Source organism: Botryllus schlosseri, chromosome 10, assembly GCF_051294905.1.
Source record: "Botryllus schlosseri isolate E-star chromosome 10, Bs_hap1, whole genome shotgun sequence".
In the NCBI taxonomy this organism is placed as follows: Eukaryota; Metazoa; Chordata; class Ascidiacea; order Stolidobranchia; family Styelidae; genus Botryllus; species Botryllus schlosseri.
In genome coordinates this window covers 27,268,934-27,291,091 of record NC_137245.1, presented here as the reverse complement: position 1 = coordinate 27,291,091, position 22,158 = coordinate 27,268,934, and the positions used below count along the sequence as shown (strand labels likewise).

General features: G+C 40.3%; 1 protein-coding gene across 1 annotated transcript; it reads right to left on the bottom strand.

Moving 5' to 3' along the window:
- Window positions 1–4,271: 4,271 nt before the first annotated feature.
- On the bottom strand, window positions 4,272–21,733 carry LOC145448555 (fibronectin-like). The gene is made up of 14 exons (XM_080326963.1): window positions 20,365–21,733; window positions 20,169–20,293; window positions 16,476–16,626; window positions 16,279–16,413; window positions 14,205–14,315; window positions 13,711–13,800; window positions 11,878–11,974; window positions 10,894–11,075; window positions 10,692–10,822; window positions 9,934–10,096; window positions 9,287–9,450; window positions 6,606–6,789; window positions 5,174–5,284; window positions 4,272–4,560 (listed from the first exon to the last, which is right to left on the bottom strand). Exons 1-14 carry the CDS (start codon window positions 20,402–20,404, stop codon window positions 4,439–4,441), a joined length of 1,806 nt encoding a protein of 601 aa, XP_080183089.1. The 5' UTR covers window positions 20,405–21,733; the 3' UTR covers window positions 4,272–4,438.
- Window positions 21,734–22,158: the final 425 nt, after the last annotated feature.

Here is a 22,158-nt window from a genome sequence, read left to right as displayed (position 1 = left end):
TGGAACAAACTCGGAATTTATTCGATTCGTTCGAACAGGGAACCTTCTATATTCCGATTTGCTGGACGTACTCGTATCGAGAACAACAATATCGAATTTTAAACTATTGGGCATTCGGTAGACAGCAGTCGATTTCCATTGATAAGATCGCGGCATGCGCCTGGAACTGGAATTAATTCCAACCCAGGGGTGGCCAACCTGCAGCCGTAGAAGTACATTTATGCGCCTGTGCGGCCGTCAACACGTCATTCAATTAGTAGGCCTATATGAGTTGGCGGCCGTCGATTTTGGTGCGTACAATAAGCCGATATGTGAACATATATTAGTCCAGAATTCACCGGTAATGCGCAGGGACAGTTTATTATGGGTATTTGGCGTCCACGTAGTGCGACTATGGCCAGGAATTCGGACGTAGGATGCTCAAATAATCGAAATGCGGGCTGCGGCCGTGAATAGCAAAAAAGTTGGCCACCCCTGTTCTAGCCCGTAGTCGTTACATTAAATAGAAATGGGACGTAATATAATATATATTGTTCCTAGATATATTTGCGCCATATACACCGATGTACTCCAAAATTGCTTCGCGAACGCAAATCAGGAAATGCACCAATGCCGCCAAAATCGCCGTTTTAATCTGCAAACAATTGCTGCGATGCGATCTACTCAGCGCGAAGCCTGAAACCGCAAGAGGCAATTGCTGATTTATTTCGCGTTTGTAATCATCATTATCGTTTGCTTGAAACCTCACATTCGAGAGTTGTCGCGTGTTACTTGCGAACTTGCCAGGCCAATGCTACTCACACGGCGCATTGCGCATAAATAACATTGAGCAACTCCAAATCCTCAGTGACCTAAATTATGATTTTCGTTCGATGCATTCCGACGGACGGAATGTATCGTACATCGACGGACGGGTGATCGTATACCGTTTTAAGATTCTATTTAATAACTCGACTGCATGGTTTGGTATTAATGAGTGCAGGGACGGTATTAAAAGTCACACAAATGGTTTAACACTGCGCGTACACCAGCGGCATGTAGTAAAGTGCGTTTTAGTGCGACGGTGACGTCATAGATATGAAACCATTATGACGTCACAAGACTTCGCCATCTCGTAAAAAAATAAAAGTCGGCGCCTATAGTGTTTGGGTCATCTACCAGACTCAACAATTCTCTTCTACATAATATACCAACAATACAATGTTTATTGTTTGCAAACTTTTACGTTTTACGAAAGAGCAGTGTGCTGTCACAAAATGCATTGACCGATTAAGGCAGCAGGACAGATGTATAAAGATAGATAACGTAGCGAACTAAATTAGGTACGTACGGAGCTACTAATCACAATCTTTAAACGAAAAGTGGTATATATAGATTTTAGATGATAACTGCTACCGACTAAAAATAGTTGCATCCACATATAAATTTATGGGTCAAAAAGAGGTCCTGATCGAAAGAAGATAGAGAACACTGGATTCAAGTTCACCGAAACTCCGTTATTCTGTTCTACAACAACCCAGGTTTCATAATTATAGATGATTTCAATAACAATATTTGATCTGTTGCTGTTGTACGCTTACCGTAATGTCACTCATGAAAGCTGAAATTTGATTAATTTATGAAAATCAGAAAAATACATACCGAAAAAATCTGACGTGATAGAGAAATTCTGATGGCAGAATCGGATTCAGCAATTTTAAATTAGCCTAAATCAATCATTAAACATTTTTGGACAACATTTTTTTGAAATTCGTAGACCAGTGTAATTTTAAGGGACGAAAAGAGCCTCTGATTGAACGAAGATAAAGAATTACTGGATTCTAGCTCATCGAAAACTCACTCATCCTGTACTACAACAACCCAGGTTTCATGATAGATGATTTCAATAACAATATTTGATCTGCTGCTGTTGTATGCTTACCGTGATGTCACTAACGAAAGCCGAAATTTGATTAATTTATGAAAATGAGAAAAATTGATACGGAAAAAATCTGACGTGATAGAGAAATTCTGAGCACAGAATCGGATTCAGCAATCACTCATTAAAATTTTCGGCGCAATTTTTTTTTCGACATTTGTAGACCAGTGTAATATATTGAAGACGTCTCAATGCGGCTGAGACTATGGCTTAAAAGCCGAGTTGAACAAGCATAGGCGGAAACACGCCGAAAAAACACATGCATGCAAAACATGTGGCGCAAAGTTATATTTTCTCTGCGATCTGATGAGTCAAATGTTTCGCATGCACAACCAAACTGATGAGGTATTATATGTTATAGATACCAGTAGGCAATTCCGAACAATCCCTGTTTCATCCGCAGCATGCAGCTGACCAACGCCGACCAACCAACAAGCCGGACCCGCCCAACGTCTCGCCCGTCCAACAAGACTTCCACCTCCGGCCACTCCACCTCAGGCTACTCCACACCGACGCCGCAACAACGATCCTACCGGCTTCGAATCCAAAACTAGGATCGTTCTTCCGGAGGAATTACCTCTCTGAAGCGCTACATTGTCGCGTGTCTTTCCCCGTCGTTTCTTTCGGTAACGCTTCGTGTGCTTTCATGTAAAAGAGCGAACAAACAAAAGCACTAGTTCGCGACAAAAGACGGCAAAAGGCCAACAAATGCCGCACAGGCCTAAAAAATAAAGTGGGTATTTTGTCTGTCATGTACGAGTATTTCGATAGCGCACATTTCGGAATTCATTTTTGCGCCACGCCCGAACTACCTTAATGATGACATTGCCCGGATTTTGAAGAAAAAATTAGCCGTTACCACTTCGCTATTCGCTATGAGATGTGCATTATATCTGGCCCTCTTGTGAAACTGATTGCCTACTTACATAGATAAGTATCAGGCGAAAACATTCGGGTTTATTTCAATATGAGTATACTATTCAATTGTATTTTTTATGTATTGTCTTTAGATCATAAATCTTCCGCAAGTGGAGAACAACTGAGCGTCAGAAAAGAAGATCAGGCATAACGAACTTTGTTTCAAGAAAATAGGACAATTCGCTGCAGAGTTATGAAGTTCATTTAGGCCAGTGGTTCCCAACCTTTTCCCACCCACGTACCATTTCGAAGTTTTATGCAGTTCTCGCGCACCACCTACCCTGTGACATACGTTACGGGCGCCGAAGGCGGTCAAAATGTATCCACCGTATTGAGCTGCCGAAGGCCTCGAAACAGAAAATAAACTGCCCATTTTAAGGCGCAGTGTATAATTTCTGTAGCGGATCAATTTGGAATTATTGTGGTCAAATATATCAAAACGGGATTTGATTAGGCAGGAATCCCAATGCTTTACGACTATCTCTTCCCCGTAGGCCGTCATTGGTGGGATTGCCTCTACCCACGACGACGAAGGCTTCAGAAAACTCAAAATCAACCCCCACCTGAACTAATAACTCCCTTCGGCCGAAAAAAAACCGTCGCATAACACCTACAAGACCTCTTCCCGTACCACAGGTTGGGAACCACTGATTTATGCGATTCATTTCGTTAATTTGCTAATTCTTACACGATATCGTGTTCCTGCATTTGTATTAGTTGTGTGACATGGGCATGAAATAGTCGAATAATTCACTTTTCCACCTCGATTATCTTTCATCCATTGAATTGCTACTTCTATCATGGTGTTGTGTTATCCCTAAATGTTATCCCAATTGGTATTTGCATTATCGGATGAAGAAAGAGGAATATTGACAATTACTTTTCCATTATTTCATCTTTTTATAGTGAGAAAGAAGTAGTAATTTAAAAATGATGAAAAAACTTTGAAAACTGATGGGTTGTATTTCAATACATTTACATCCCCATTGGTACGTTCTCTGATACCATCTCTGTAGTTCAATGAGGCTGCGTGGCTTTTGTGATAACGTTTTCTATTGTAGCGAACTGAATTCTTTCAGTATTTAGCTCAATAGACAGCAGCTTCGTGAGAGTCGTTGGACCTGACAGAGTCGATTTCGTCGATATTTCATCGGTTGAGTGGAACATATAGGCGTTTAAAGTAGGCTACACGGTGTAAATGTCAAACGAGTCCAACGACTGTGCAGCCATCACAGCACCAACGAAATGCACTTGGCAAAATACATTTTGACATTGTAAATAAAAAATAATCGCCTCAATGATGGATAACATAAAAAGGACGAACGATGAAATAAATGTCAATTGTGGATATGTCGGATCTATTGCGCTATATTGCCCATAAAACGGTGCAACTATGGAATACCTACCGATACTGCTGACATTCAAGACACAACAGTTTTTTTTTTTTCAATAGGCTTTATTCTTGAGCCACACGTTTAGGCAGACGTACCATACCGTAGCTGGTAGCTACGACTCAGTAATGTGGATGTACCCCTATCTGTACACAACAACATGGTTTGTGCTGTCATCATTTTTTGAAATCAGTACAGTCCTGCGAAAAAATCATCTCGAGACGGCAGGACATCCGTCCCTTTTCAATTCGACAGTGAGTCCGCCAGAGGATGAACAGCATATGAAAAATCGCTTGTTGTATGGGGACTCGCCGCAACAGAGACGTTCGCCACCTGTGTAAAGAGGATTCATTAGTTCAACGACCGAACTCGACCATTACTACCTCTTATTAATATGGATAACTGACCAACGGATTGACGGCTGTTCGCCAAGATAACAAGACAATGGATTCCCGACTCCGTAAGCACTCGCGGTATTCGGGCGGTATCTTGCGACATGATGGCAAAGTTTAATGGAACTGGTCGTAAACGAAAACTACTGTCGCACTGACTCCGAAAATATAAATTATAATCTGGTCAGTTCCCCGGAAATCATCGTTTAAAGTCGAACATCGCCATATTGTTTGGAATTATAGGAGCGCAGCAATTGGTCATTGTATTGCGTCGCCCCGATCGTATGAAACAATGGCCATTTCCGGATTGCACGCGAGTTTGGTGGACTCCAATGCTCTGACCAGATCATAATCTGCATTACCGAAATCAAAGTGACAGTAGCTTTCGCTTCAGGCTATTTATACTAAATTTTGTCCACAGGTCGCCAGCTATAAGACAATCGAATCTGTCTACAAGAGACTACAAATTGAGGGCTGGGGTCTGGGTGACCAGTCGTGCAGTCACGTGTTCCCATCAATCCGTAGGTTAGTTGTATGTTTTAATGCGGCCTCACCTTTTTGAAGCAAAGCGGCCCCGCAACATTCCTTCTGTTCACTGTTGTAGGGACGCTCGTTGCAACAAGCGTCGGGAGCGATGGTGTCTGGTCTCACCGATCCGGGAATCACTGGAAAACAAACTCTCCGTCACATCTCAATGCTACATCACGGACTTGGACGACTATAAGTCGACGGAGTACTAGAACGAAATGCCGGTAATCCAACAAGCAGGGTCCGAGTCACAAGTCAATCTTACTTTTGGACTTTGACTCAAGTCCAAGTCAGGGTAAAAAGGGTCCAGTCAGAGTCAGTGTTGAGACTAGTTGCGGAGTCCAAGTCTTGTGTTCACTGTTCAGTTTCAAGTTCAAGTCCTGATCAACCTACTTCTTTACAACTCTGTTTGGGTGATATCGAATGCCTCGCATTCGTTATATAGTAATTTTTCTTACTTTTAACATTTCCTTGTCCTATTTTACAAACATCAGTACTGGCAGACGAAATATCAATAATGCGGCAACTTACTATTGTTTGAAGCTACAATGAAATGCATGTTTTGGCCGTCCTAGTCTCGAGTCATATTCTTTAATCGTGTCATGCGTAATGACTCGAGTACAAAACGAGTCAATACACAAATTGCGTCGAGTTGAGTCATTTCCATAGTTTGCAAAATGTCTCGATCCAACAAAGACCACTCGAGTCATTACAACCCTGCTGGTTTCACGGCAACCGAATATATGTTTAAAGATCGTACTTAGAGCATTAGTCACTTTGCGTTCGTCGCAAAGATACGTCTTTCAATTTAGATAGCAGCCACCTCCGCTAACAGCTAACAGGATGCCCCCGCTCAATCAAATTTACGTTTTGAAACTACTTGGGCTACTTCATACCTTTCATTTAGGCTACTTCATACCTTTCATTTTTGTACTTCCAATTCATATCATTTTCGCACGCATTTGAAATCGCTTCCTCCACTTGTAATGGCGTGGAAATTTACGCCGTTACTGCTAATTCTACTTGAGCACCAATGCTGACTATTCTTTGACCACTTCTGGTTACGGGTCGATCGGAAATATATAACACCCAGGACAAACAACCAGAGTTGTACAACTGGAAAACTTTCAGAGATTAGTATGACAATTATAACCACACAATCATTCTTAATTAGATTACAATTAGAATTTCCGGATTCGCAAAAACCTGAAAATTGAATTAAATTTCGAATTCAAAAAATTCAAATACAATTCATTATTATCAAAAGCATGAAAAAGGAAAATGTCTGTACGCCAAGCTTGGCTCGTTTCGAATTACACAGTTCTCTTGTATCATATTCATTCAGGAAATCCCAAATTAAATTAGATTACCAACATTTCACTCAAATTATTATAATTTAGATAACGAGAATTATCTAGTTGTTCAAACTTGCGAACAACTTGAAAGTGCGACACGTACGAGAAGTACAAGGCAGCTCCGTGCGCCCCTCTGGAACATCGTTTCTGGGATTCTTTTTCCCTAGATCGCCGCCACCCCCTGCCGGCAACGTGATCAGCAGTTCCGGCCCTTCCACGTTCTGACTGACGCATCGAGCGTGGACTTTGTGCTGTCCGTCTATTGGAAATTCCGGGAACACGACGTTCTGCGGAAAAATCGAAAATTCGTACAGTTGTCGAAGTATACGCTCCAATCACAATATGTCGGACACGGACAAGCGAGGTTAACTTTTAACTGCAATAACTTCGCTTTTATTACCGGTTGGAATTGAACAACAATTGTTACGCAACTTGACAATTTTATGGGGTTGATAGTGGAATTTGAACATCTTTTTTTAAATTTTTGATAATAAATTCAAAAACTTCAATTGGCTCTGCGTCGACTTTTACTAGTCGGAATCGAGCAAAAATTGGTGTGCAGAGTTTTTTTAGGCTACCTAGTAATAAATCAGTGAATCCCCGGAAATGAGGTATTTTTGAACAACCTTAGTGGTCAGTGACGAAGTAGCCTACACTCTTGGCAAACAGAACCTATTATCAGGATTATACCGCAGCTGTTTGTGCTGTACACAAAGTAGTCCTCGTGTGGTACTCAAATAGAAGTGGAACTAACGCTGTAGATTTCTACTCAATTACAAGTAGAAGTATAAAAAGGACTGCGAAGAACTCAAGTATAAGCAGTTTCAACTTGTAGACATCTCGTAGACAACTCGTAGACAACGCCTTCAAAAGCCCAGAAGGAAGAGAGAGCCGAAGTCAAGAGATATGGCAGCAGAGACTAGAAAAAGAAAGCAGGAAATACCTCGAAAGACACGAACTTTTGAAATTACTGTACGGGCTCAAATGACCCAATCTGCAGGTATGAATATACACCCATGGCACACGAAATCATAACTTACCTCATACTTATGCCGGGGTATAAATCGACTACAACATTTTAATCCAAGGTAGATATATACACATACTACATAGGGATGTAGGATTTATGACCGCGACATAATTACGAGTTAGTTCGGCTCTTCGGGTTTAAATACACACTTTTTTCGCTACACACTTTTTTCGCTAAGAGTGTACTACCAAGTTCCACGACGTAGATTCGCAACTGACTGATAAGTGATGACCCTACACATGGGTGCAATTTTCGAAGAGCTAGATTCAGTTACCGTGATACAGTGGCCATGCCGACCTGTTGTTATGAGGATTTCACTCATATAAGTCATGGGAATCCATCAAAATTATAATGAGTAAGTACTTCTTACTGACCACCTGTGGTACCGAAGTACTTTTTGTACTACCTACTTGAGTGGTTGTGTTTTTATACCGCTTCTATTTGAACAGGATTTTACCATCGGTATTTTGAACAGTTTAGCTTAAGGATAAGTTTTCCCTTGTTTAAAACAATTTTTTCTATTATTTTTAGCCATGGCGTCACGAATATTTCATTGTGACGTGACAGTGGATTGACATTGACTATTGAAAATACAGGTTAAATATGGCTGTTTGATGAAAAAAAACTTTCGACCCCCGTCTTAAACGGACGAAAAATATTTCTGACCATGACTACATCGAAATGCAGAATTTTTACGGTCGACCATCATCATCAGAACATCTATTCCGTACCAATGATCTATATCTGCGTACTCTAACTGTTGGGCCGACGACGATTTCGAGGGTACCAACATTCCATCCGGTATACGACGACTATGTCTGGTGCAAATCGTCCGTAGGCTTATACTACATGTTTTTCGAAAGTATTGTTTGATTTATCTTGCAAATTGCTACTTCTGCGTGTAATTGAGTAGAATTTCACGACCTTACTTTTGAATAGTATATTCATATTGAAATGAACCCGAATATTTTCGGCTGACACTCATCAGGGGTAATCGTCAGCAACTAGTAGAGAATTGGAAATAACATTGTATATCAACAATCGTATCACAAAATATGACGTCGCCAGCATAAAATTTCGAATGAGAGAACGTGCTGGTGACGTCATATTTTGTGATGCGATTGTTGATATACAATATTCTTTCCAATTCTCTACTAGTTGCTGACGATTTCCCTGACTAGTGTCAGCCGAAAATATTCGAGTTCATTTCAATATGAATATACTATTCAATTGTATTTTGAAATTCTGTACCTCCAAGAAGCTCTTCAGATCTTACTTTTATACTTGAGTAACAACGCATACCACTTTAACCACCTCAGATCGGACACTATACGCAATTAACGTTGCAACACCGATGTAAGACGTCATAGCTTACAACTGGCATTTACTGGTGTACAGATTGGGTATTGAGATATCGCGACTATTTCCATGACCGTAATGTCGTGTATTATCAGAACTCTGAATATTCCCGTGCGGGTTTTACTCAGAGGTAGTCACTGGTCAGTAACGAAGTAGCCTACTTCAAGTAGATTTTGCCTGCTCACCATCTCTTTAAGTAGTTATGGGCTTAGACCACGCCTACTTCTAGGTGACAGTTTACTAGTTTTTTAGACATAACTATAAGTCTAGAATAGTTACTTTTTTACTTGCTTGCAAATTACCTCATGACGGTGACTGCTTTGACCACCTACGGTTTTACATCAAGTTCTGTGAAATCAACAATCATTCGATTCATATTAGAACACATAGACTACCTTTCCCAGTTTATGAAATTCCGGTTTTATCGCGATACCGTTGAGCCCGGGACTGTAAAAGGTCTTCACAACCGGACATTCGCCCTGCTCCGGTTTTCCGAAGATCAACTCGATGCCTTCCGTGGCACCGATGGTAATATTCGACACGGTCGGTTTCATTGGTACTGGAAAAAGACAAAATTCGCAAAATGATTAACAAGATAGGTTGCAATCCATATGTATTGCGTGAAATGAATTCATACTCGCAGAGATGGACAGCTAGATAATTCTTACAGACTATAATTGGAGCGAAATACCGGCAATCTAATTTGTACATAATTTGTAAATGCTCTAATAATTTAAATTCTAATCTAACTTCTGGTATTTCTGAACACGCTATACAGGACAACACTATAGCGTGAAACGAGCCAAGCTTGGTGTATAGACATTTTCCATTCCCATGCCAATGATTACGAACTCTGATTGAATATGAATTGAACTGGACTTTTATTGTGTTACATTCTAAATCGGAATTCTATTTCAGCCTCTAATGTTTTGCAAATTCAGTAATTCTAATTCGAATCCAATCTGGAAAAGGATGTGCAGCTATAATTCTAATTTGAAAAAGTTGAAATTTTTCCAGTCCGACTCTGCCCACTAGTACTAACTTGTTGTTTGAATGACATCAGCCGATATCTTTCCTTTGATGCCGTTCAGAACTGTGTAGACGCGGAAATCGTAGATTGACCCCGGTATCAATCTCTGCACCTGTACCAGGATGGGTTGGTCGAATTTGAAATTCTTTACCGTAGCCACTTGCGCAGGGCCGTCCTGAAAAGTGCATGTATGAAATTGACAAGGTACCGTGGACAGAGAGTTGTAGGCGCGCTTCACAGTTCCATCAGACATGATATATTACAATAAAATCATTGATATGATTGATATCTCCGAAATCTATCTTTCATAATATTTTGATTACTCGTCATAATTTTATTGAGCCCAATGTAAGAGTGTTGCCGAGCGTTTTTCTATAGTCACGGACTCCATGCATCGAATTTTCAATTCCGTGGACTTCTAAATACCAAAAATTGACTTGAAAATCTATACAGTAGCTGTAGCTGAGATCGCGTAAAGACCTTTTTCAACCAATAACTTTGGGTTTTCTGAAGCAAAATCATGGCTCTTAGAATTATCGTTTTATCAAAGCTATCTAAATTTTTTACTCTTTTTGACTATGCTTTGGCAACCACTGTTATAGGTAGTAACGGGACACCACATTCGCAAGGCAGTTCATATTAGAAGAAAATCATGATACGCATAAATAGCAACCAATGGCGGCCTTATTAATACAAGTACAAGATAGCTTAGAATGCTTAGAAGGAAAATCGTCGTGAATGAGCCATAATAAAATGAATATGTCGCTCACCGGCACCACAAAGAACTCGATCAAGTATTGAACTTCGTCGAAGTCTGAGAACTTGTGCGGGTGTCCCCATTGTAAAGTCACAGAGAAATGGTCGAAATCTTCCACGCGGAGTCGCACCGGAGCTCCAGGCACTGATAATTCAAGATTGATGAAGCGTGACGCGACATACGTTTACGAAGAAATAGAAAGCCACGAAGATTACGTGTCGTGAAAGTGAGGGTTTTCGGCTCGTATCCTCGCACGCCTTGGCTGACGGCGTAAATATCCAAAGTATAGCTCGTCCCAGGCTTTAGCCCGTGCCATCGGTACAGATCGAACATCGGGTAGATGGGGTCGGGCGTTGGTTGACCAATCGACCCGTGGTTGGGTCTCAGATCGAAGAGCCTTCGAAAAAGCATTTAGAAATAACAAGTTGATCGGATATGTCAAAACTATAGTCAGTGGTGCTACTGAGGTATAGATGTAGACGCCATGTCAAGCACTCCTGTAATCTGTTGTACAAGTAAGTGAATAATGATTTGATTTGCCATCATCATTACCCTTCAAGACTACTACAAGTATTCTTTCTTATACTCAGGGTTACCATATTTCAGATCCAAAAAAGACCAACTTTCTTCAAGTTTCAATGACAGACATAAGACGGGTAATTTATACGAACATTGTGATTCGAGATGTGTCGTCATTTTTTGTAGTCAACCTTCGCAGTAATTCAAGATAACCCCGGTTTTCGCGTGTAATTTCGGTCAGGTTGACCCTTTTTAGTCTTCGCTGTCTAACCGCCTAAAACTCGATGCAAAAAGAGGACATTTGGGAGTCCTTGGAGAACGTTTTACTTTTATTGACAAAAAGACGACGATTCCTCCAGAATGATGACACATGGTGTCCATCCAAATACTTCTATTGGATAGAATAAGGTATTGTATAAATTGAAATTGAATTATTAATGCGATACCACATCTCAGTTCGCACTCAAAACTCAAAACAGTAATTTATGTCAGTATTTTCTAGAGGAACCGATTCCTGTTTCCTGTCACATGCAAATGATTCAATAATTAGCGAATTCTGCATTTCAACACGTAAATTCAAATATACATTGAGGTAATTTCGCTTTTCGACTGTTTAGCCGCAGGACAGTATAGGACAGCGATATATTAACAGAAAACGAGGCCTGAGTAATAATACTCACATGTCATCGTGTAACCCTTCCAAGGGACCGTGCGTCTTCAGGAGAACCGATGTCGGGTCCGCTTCGACCACTTCTGCAGAGTAGGGTGCCGCGGGAGCTGAAAGTATTGGGTTCACGGACAAAGTTTAGAGTTTGGTTTGGAAAATAAGCTGATTGAAAATTTTTATAGTCCAAATGTTATCTCCGGGATCGTCTCGATATTTTGGTAGGTGCTTCGCTGTCCTGAAAAATTGTCTCGCGTTGACCCCAGTTTGAGAACCACTATACTATATAGCACTTTGTGATTTTATAGGGCAGCGAAATCTCAAAATAATTGCAAAAGTTGTGGAAAGGTTTGGGAAACGTCGTAATAGAGAGACTAGCACGATGATGAATAGACGTCATTTTTACTGACATAGATAGCACAATTTAGAAACCTTCGGTATCATCAAAATCAGTGAGCGATGCATCGTAAATGTAAACTGATTAATGATCCTTGGCTGCAATGACGGTAGTCGACTCGCGTACTGATCGAAACCGGTAAATGTCGAGGTAATAATCCCTCCGCTAGTTTCTCATGGCGAGCAGACGTCAGGCTTTTGCAAACGCTTTTAGGCAATTGAAAATACATTATCTTATAAGCTGATACAAGAACATGTGGTTTTGTGGCAGTGTGCGTATCAAGATCACACTGTTGTGGTGTTGTAGATTCGTAGGATGGTATTCTATGCCGGATATAAAAAAAACGTACCTACTCGGTCTTTTCAAGGCGTTCAAAGAAGGCATTATGAGAATACGTAACATCTTTCGGGTTGGTCCTCGCCGAATCAACTTAGTTTAATCTTGACTTGATGCGGATCTGGGAAACCTCAATCGCACCTTCTTATGACTGTTTGCGGTTTGACTTCTCGGAAAGATTTGTTTGACTTAACACAAATGATCGAGATCACTTCGGAGTTTTCGCTTTTGCAATTACCAAATAAAGTCGCTCATTTACGCAAACGGTTTCAGTAAGTCGCAAGATTCCGATAAATATTTAACGATTATAATCCCCGGGTGCAAACCGCTCCCGTTACTAACGATTTCTTTGATTAATTCTCGGATTATAGCGCATAGGAAGCTCTTCCTTCTTTCTGCGCCATTTCTGATACTCGATTTGCTGATAGCCTCCCAAATTTGTCCACTCGATTTTTATGTAACGTTGTATAGGCTTTTGCGAGGCCTCATTTATGAGGTTGAGATGGCGATAAAGAGCTATAGATAAACGTCCACCAGGGGGGGGCAGATTTTGTAGGCGACCGGGCTCAATGAAATTTAGTACAAGAAATACGTCGTTACTTGTAGACAACAAATACAAGCAGACCGACACGATTATGAAAGTGATATAAAAAGATATAAATTGAAAGTAAGTAAGATTTATGACATTTTTTTAGGTTTGCATCCATTTTCCTTAAAATTATGTAGAGAAATAGGCATATGCATTATCGCGTTTTACATAGGTGCAACAAATTGCCGTCGTCAGATGCGCGAGCTTAATTTGTGAGCTTAGACTAATATCAAAAATTTCATACTTCTCTGCTAATTGCGACATAGACATAACTATAAGGATCACGTCACGTGCATTTTGTCACAAGTTCAGACCGAATCTTATGATTCGAATCTTAGCATTTGGAGCATGGCGCTGGCCCACCTGACTTTTACAACCTATAGTTTGCTTTAAGCGTAAGGATACTGGTTAATAAAACGCTGACAAATCTTAATGTCAAATTGTAGAATTCATAAACTGATACGTGAGCTGAACTGCACCGCACTTTGGAAATCAGTTTTAGAAATCAGTTATGAGAAGTTACTCACGCATGACCATTTGACCGCGTACCGGCACGCTGAAAACGGGATCGAATTCTGGCCCGACTCTGCTTCTTAAGAAGATGGAATATTCTTTCCCTGAATTGAAGAATGGGAAAAATAACGGGCTTTCAATAATGCAGCGGATTGGTGCACTGTCCTTGGTCGGTGAACGTAAGTAAGGGTCATGTGCAAAGTTGGACAACTAGAAAATTTCCAGCTTTCCCAAATTAGATTAGAATCAGAATTATAGCTGTACCGTTTTCTTCAAATCAGATTAGCATATAGCAACCCATTTATTCCAAATTTGATTAAAATTAGAATTATAGCTGCATAGTTATTTTCCAAACTAGATTAAAATTCTACTTCTACTTGAATCCATTTTGACATATATTGGAAATTGCTAGCAACGCTGACTATACTTTGACCACCTCTGTTGGTAACGATATGATACCACACACGCTCATGATAAGATACCGAAAAAATCTAAATTAAATACAAACCAGGAGTGAGGCCGGTGATTATTCTCTTTGATGTTTCCGACGCGTCGTCATCACCTGAGGAAACCGCGACGCCTTCGGGAGGCAGGATTTGCAGGTCATGGCCGGTCACCGCTGAATAAGAGATTCGACTTTGACATTTGTAGTGGTATGTGTGGGAAAAGAAGCAATATTCTAATTGTAATATTTGAACAAGCCATTCGGGCACAGAACTTCAGAATAACTAGTATACAGGCAAGATACGGTAGTAACGATACAAAACAACCGAATATGTACTCGTTAACGTTTCTTTTGTATCGTTACTACCGTATATTGCATGTCTACTAGTTGTTTGTTTTTGTCATTATTACGTCATACAGGAAAAATAGTTCCTACATTTCGAATTTGATTGACCCTATCACTGACGTTCGCTACTGATGAGAGTCAGTCGAAAAGCTTTTAGCGAATAAATTAACATTGTGAAGTTATTGTTTCGCGTAAATTTGTAATATTGCGTTTGACGATACTTTTAGTGGTACAGAGCTTCAATATACAATTGAATAATACAATCATATCGAAATAAAGCCGAATATTATTCAATTATATATTGCACTGTGGCATAATTCATGCTGACTATGGATGACACGGTACAGTCTATACCAGCGGTTCTCGACCTTTTTGACCTCCCGGACCGGTAAAACTTCAAAACATATGTTACGGCCGGTGAACCTTCAATAATCAATATTAACCCTAAATTTAATTACGATATATGTACGGAACTCAAATGTAATATTGAAAACTTCATTTAATGCTGCGTTTTTGATATTATGTATTTATACATGGTTCCATTGAAGTTTCTGCAATGCGAACTTCGCGAAGTCCTAATAAAGATCACTAACTTGATCGTGATTGTTCGGTATGTTTTGGAAGTAATGCTAGTTTTCTGTTTGGTATAGCCTTTATTATACTGCCAAGTGTCGCTTAATTGCGTTCGTTTAAAAGACCCCGCAGCTAGCACATATAACTTGTACGAAACGAGTTGTAGGCCACTTGCACCATTGTGACGTACGAATTTTCTCTAAAACTATGCTGAAAAATACGTTCCAAACTTGTAAATCTAATTTGATGTTTTATTTCTCTAATTATTTGACAAGAATCCAACACCTTGAATTTTGCAATTGAGATATAAAATTCTAATATATTTGGAGGACCGGCGGTTACTTGCCACTGACCGGCAGTTGAGAACCGCTGGTCTATACAACAGTTGCATATGAAAATACGTCGTCTTGGCAGTTGGCATCATCTCCTCACGATGGATACAACGATCGTAGGCTACTTTTATTTGCGAACAGAAAGAGTTCTCAGAGATCCATTACATAAGATCTCAAATATAGTCCAATTTTGGGGCGTTTATCAACTGTGAAATCAAAAGTGTGCGGTAATCTATCAATCTATCACATAAATCTCAGAGTTATTGAGCGAACTCTCGTTGATTATCGAGTCTGATTAAGATCGGTCGAAACACATGTATACTTGTATAGAGAATACAGCGTGTCCGAACCGCCCAATTTTCTGAAACGGGATGCTTCATGACACCGAACACTGTCCTAAATCTTACCCTTTCACAGATTAAATCATGAATTTAGCAACAAAGCTGATCGATGCTAGTTCACGAGTAAATTCGAAAACAGATTTGATATGAATGACTTCGAAGCTGGATTTGATCTAAATATTTCAAATTTCCTCAAGTGAAATGTAGTTTTCGTATCATCTCTATCAGCCGGCATTGGGGACAGGAAATAAAGAAGTTTGGAAAGTTCCACGACACGAATAGACCCCCTGGAGCTAGGCTACTTTCCAGAACAGTCGTTCCATATGATCATTGTTGAAGTGCTCATGGCCTTGGAACTCTCTAATTTTACTTGATCACAACGTCACTGCTATAATTTTATATTTGGTTATAATTATAGTGTAAAATTTAGCCATAAGGTCGTGAATTCGTTTCTTTCTTAATGAAATTGAATGATGACAATTAGAGTCAGGAGAATGCAAGTGGGTGATCATAAAATAAGTTATGCAGTAGCAATTATTTCAAGACCTGTGTCTCCCTCTTTCCAAGTCACTTCCATCCCGTCAACTGTCGCAGTGAATTGAGTCTTCATTCCCATAATCGATATCGAAATCGCAATCTCATGCACTGGTGCGAGGCTCAAACCTGTCGGCTCTTCCGGTACTGTGAACAGATTCACAATTAGGCAGTTGTAGAAAGATCTCGCCGATCAAGTCACTGTTTACCTGTCCACACGGGGTATCTCAGAGGGCGAGATGCCAATCCGTCAGCTGTAAATCCTTGTACTGTCGCGACATACTCGACACCTGGATGTAGCCCGGTGAATGTTCTCGACAACAAACCAGGATTTTCATCCACATCGGCGGACGGTGAAATCTGACAGGAACATTTCGCGCAATATTAAAAGATAGACAAGTAGAAGATTTTCAGCTTTTTCGGATTAGATTATAATTACACATTTTTTTCAATATTAGATTGGAATTAGAATTACGGAATTCGTAAAAACTAGAATTCCATTCCAAATTAGAAAGAACTACAACAAGTATCAAGTTCACAAGATACCATAGTTCGTTCTCATAAGCATTAGAATGACCAATGTCTGTACTGTACACAAATCTTGGAGCGTTTCGCACTATACAGTTATATCTTGTAGCATTGTCTGGAAAACCAGAAATTAGATTTCATTCAAATTGGAGCAGCGGTTCACAACCGCCAGCACGCGGCAAGTTTTCTGCCGGTCCGCCAGATTAATTCGAATTACATATCTCAATTCATAAATGCAGGAAGTCGGGCGCTTTTACAATAATTTGAGAAATAGAACATAAAAATTTAAAATTTATTGAGAATTGTGGGACGTACTCTAGTATATGGTGTCGCAACAGAGGCTTCATGGTCTACTTTGGGCGCGCGTTACAATGGCAGAAGTGATGTAAGAAACTGCTGAAAATTGGTCTACGAGTCGTTTCGGAAAAGTTACAAATGAAAGCTACGGAAACCTTCGAACAGATTTCGTTAAATTCTCTCTAAAGATACCGAACAATATCTAGCGGCATCTATCAAGTTGCATGCATTTGTCGTAAATAAACTTGCGGTGAATTTCGGGTTTTTGAACGTTTACCGGTCCGCGACGTCGAAAACCTTGAGAACCACTCAATTAGATCATAGAAACATTTTACAAATTAGATTAGAGCTAGATTACCGTCATTTCGCTCTAATTAATCCCATTAGACAGCTGGAATTATTTAGTTGTCTGCTCGGAAGCATCAACATTCGACAATCATTGCTAGAAAGGTTACCATCGACAGAGATGGAAATGTAAGCACAGTCAAACAAACCGTGACATCACTAAGCTGATGTCTGAAAAAATGGCAAAACATTTTAGCCGGTTCATAATGTCAGCCGTTCACGGCCTTTCTGGTAAGCCGATTACTGAAAAAGGTCATCACGGGCTCAGTGCCGAAAATAAGACAAAAACGTGCCGCAAATAGATACAATTTAAGGACACAAATCGAAAATAAGGACAAATATGAGAAATGTTAGGAATGTAGCTGAGGGGTCGGTAACCTTTCGTGTGCAGTGTGCCAAAACATATCAGTCTCAAAATGTTACCTACAGGCAACGTCCCCTCTAAGCTGCGGACACAGAAAAATGTGTGGCGCGCACAAAAAAAGCCGAAGTGATGACATTTTTCTCAGTCGTTACGCAATGTTGTCCAAGGCACCGCGCAGTGAGTTGGTGAGTGCATACGCAGACTCGTGAAATATTAGAGAGAACATTACCTACCGGTGTGTCAAGCATTTTTAGTTTTGTCTTCTTCATCGTTTCACGCAAAGAATCTGACCAATCGCCTATCCGTAGCTGGCAACGGTTACGCCAGTGTTTCTCAAAAGTATGGGTCGCTACAGAGCTATCATTAATTTTACATAATATCTGCTACATTTATGGCAAAGGAATTTATCCGCGCATAGATCCATCATCTGTGATTGCTTTGGTCGTTTCCAAATCCATAGTGTTCGGTACCACAGCCAACAAGTGAATCGCGCGCCATAGTTGTTTCCACGATATGACTTGACCATGACAATTGCTTTATACGAGCCGGTTCGATGCTACACTAAGGGTGGTCGGACACTACAGCATTGTCTGAAAAGCTCTAAGGATCGCTGCTCAAAATATATTAGAATCTCTTACGCGTACCGGACGAAACCAAAGGAAAATCATCTTTCGTCAGACAAATACAATTCCAAATACACATTTCGTCACCGGGCTCATTGTTTTGCTCTCCGGCTCAGGCTGCGGGCACAGGACTATTTGCCACCGGAATACAAGAAAACGCAGCGCTTTATCAAGTAGGCCCGGCCTGTCGTGTGAAACAGCATCTCGTCGGCTAGACCGACCGTCGTCGAGCATGTCCATTAAATTGTCAAATTGTCCATTGTCCACATTCAAATCGAAGTACAAGCAATCTCTACTGAATCAATACTGGTCTGCCTCAAGATTACCGGACCACAGTCTGAAGTATCGACCTCGCCTACCGACACAAGCAGCATTCAATTTTGTCGCTTGCTCTTATGTTATCCTTTCTTTTATCCAGTGTGCATGGCTCTTATTGATATGCTGTATGTCAAGGTGATAGTCTGATTGAAAGACTACACCCAGTTCGTTTCGGCACCCTCTTTTCGTTTCATGATATCACAATCGTGTGGTGAATTGATTTGAGTAAAATTTTAATAAAATGATGATGATGATGATGATGATGAGGATGGACAATATGAAGGTTTTGACCAACATGCGGAGTTTATTTTGATGTTTTATCGCCGCGCAACCTTTTAGCAGCGCACATCACGCAGTCGTATGTCGCCCAAAACGTTATCTCGGTGTCTTGGAAATGCCCAGGATTGACATGCCGGTTCCTAATAGCCGGCCCCCACACGCTGCACAGGTCTCAGTCGTAGACTGAAGCATCTCAGCGGCATCATACGATAATAGGAGGCCGTTCTCGCATAATTGTTAATACGTTTGGACGCACTTCTGCATATTATTAGTATATTATTCATTCTTTTTTAGGGGGGTACCCACATTAAAATAAAAAAATCAGTCTGCACTAGATCGCGTGAAGTGCGGGGAAAATTTCCAAGATAAATATAATCTGTCCCAAAAGAATCCGATAAATAAAGACGGTCTGGCATCTCTGACTTTAGTACTGAGCAAAATCGAGTACCCAAGTGATTCGATACCGAATTGAGTAATAATTAAGCTTCGAGTTGAGTATTCGAGTATCACTCATGATGATGTCATAAGAGTACATGAACGATGTGGAAAATTCAAATATGTAACTTTTATGTGATCGCAAAAATAATATAATGGTAGGTTCAGGTTTGTAATGACTCGAGTCACGATTTTTTGGTGACTCGACTTGACTCGATTCATTTTTTCAAATGCGCAAAATGACTCGACTTGAGTCATATGACTCGAGACTAGGGCAGCCAAGACAGACATTTCGATAACATTGAAGCATAGTAAAGTCACCACATTATTGATATTTCGTCTATCAATCCTGATACTTGGAAAATGGTGCCAGAAACTGTTGGGACTGTGAGGAAAAGTACGATATTATGAATGCGAGTCATTCTATATCAGTCGAGCAGAGTTGAAAAAAGCGGATTGAACCGGATTGAACTCAAAACTGAACAGGGAATACAATGACTTGGACTCTGACTCGAGTCAAAACACTATGACTCGGACTCGACGCTCTATTCACTGACTAGGACTTGACTCGGTGGTGAATTGAAAATGACTCGACTTGACTCGGGTCAAAACTATAAAAGTAGAATTGACTTGTGACTCGAGACCTTGTGACTTCGTTCAACCCTTTGTAGGTCTACACTTCATTACATACAGATAGTTTGGTATTTGATTACCTTGACAGTAAATGTGTGATACACTTGGGAAGGCGGTTGTTCCCATGATATCGTAAACGAAGATTTCGTTCGTTCGCTGATCTTCACTTTCGTCGGATTTGGCAAAGGCTCCGCCGATGCGACACCTTTCATAAATAGTCATATAGTCATGGCGCTACCTTGAATATGCTCGACAAAGCCAAACGAAAATACCTACCCGACAGAAGGACTGCGATTATAACTAAATCATGCAGCATATCTGTAATATTTGATCTGCTATATCTAGAACGTAAAAATCGACAGGTCAATCTAACGTCGCAATGTTGAACATATTCACGTTCGCCCACCGTATCGCTGATCGCAACTGTCTGCGATCGCAAGGTTGTCCCAAATCGTTACATTGTTGTAACCAATTACAAAGGCTTACGTTTCATAACAAGAAAACATGTTCTTGCAGCCTTTGTAATGAAATGGCAACGATGGCAGATAACATGGTATCGTAATTAAGAATCGTGTTCTTATGTTATTAGCATAGAAATGTAAACCGACAGCCACAGAAAGCGAGTCATTGAGGTAACGTAGTTTAGAAACCCGCAAGTGCAGATACTTTTGATTTGTGTACAATAATATTTAGATAGTTTTCATGAACGCTTCAAGTTACGAACACGACGAGAAGGCTCTTAAACGCCTTATTTTGTGTTTAGCGATTCACAAACCCATTCGGAAAATATTGCAGATCACCCAAATCTTCGCGGTTATGAAAAGAATTGGCATGATGCATGCACAATGAGCGCATTTATATTTCTCTATCGTTCAAAATATCATTACAGATTTCAACCCCGCCCTAGCTAAAAGCCCTGTATGCGATTGCTATTGTATCACTCCATGTATCACAAAACAAGGAACATGTTTACATGCCCCGATCCACCTACTGTAGTAAAAAAATCCTTGAAAATATTCTTATTTTCCAATGAGTATGTTGACATAGGGCTGGGCAATATCGCGTACTATAATTCTCGCCGATAAGTTTACACTCTTGGTGGCCAGTAGCTTGCAATTTCATTACTCGAAAAAATCATATCTCGCTACTCAAATCATTCACTAACTCGAACCAATCCCTAACGTTCAATTGCTGAGAAATAGCTTCTACATCAGTAATTGCAACTGATTTGTCTCTGGACACCACTCTTGCCGGTCAATACAATCCCGTTCAATAGAGAGCCGATAAGCCCACTGGTTCAAGAACAAACCTTCTCTATACGATGTCTTGGAATTAGAACGTTTCCAAGGGCTGCAATAATATTAGCCATTAGAACGAACGTGACGCTGACTGGTACTTGAGATTTGCACGATGGTTGCATCTCCTTTCCGCGTTATTAAAAATTTAGAATAACACGGAAGCGTTGGTCCCCCTATAATCACTGAATTACGTTCGCGGGACGATTGGCGAGCTTCCTTTCCATGCCGTGTGAACCATTACAGGAGATCGTTCGCAAAGGCAGGGCTGAGCACAATGATTTCAGGACTCGGCTTTGAATCGAAAAATAATTATAATGATTCGAGTCGAGCATAGTAACAGCTGATTTGTCCTAGAACAGAAATTATACTGTCAGTGCCACTAAACGTTAATTTGCCTACAATAATCATAGTTACGATACTATTATCATAGTTACGATACTATTTTCCACTGTGGAAGCCTGGATACTTCGTTCGGTCGTATCGCACGAGGGTTGCATTTAAAACAAAAAACAAATTAAAACAAACATATTTAAAACATGTTTTTTATTGTTTCTTTTGCTTTTTTTCTAGCCATGACGTCACGAGTATTCCATTGCGACGACACATGGGATTGACATTCACGATTGAAAATATAGAGTAACTAGGGTAGAGCAGTGGTTCTCAACCGGGGGTCCGCGAAGCATTTCCAGGGGGTCCGCGAAGCCTCTAAATTTGCAAAATGGTTGATAACCTAATCTTATTTCATTTTTATTATAGCGGAATCACGAGGCAG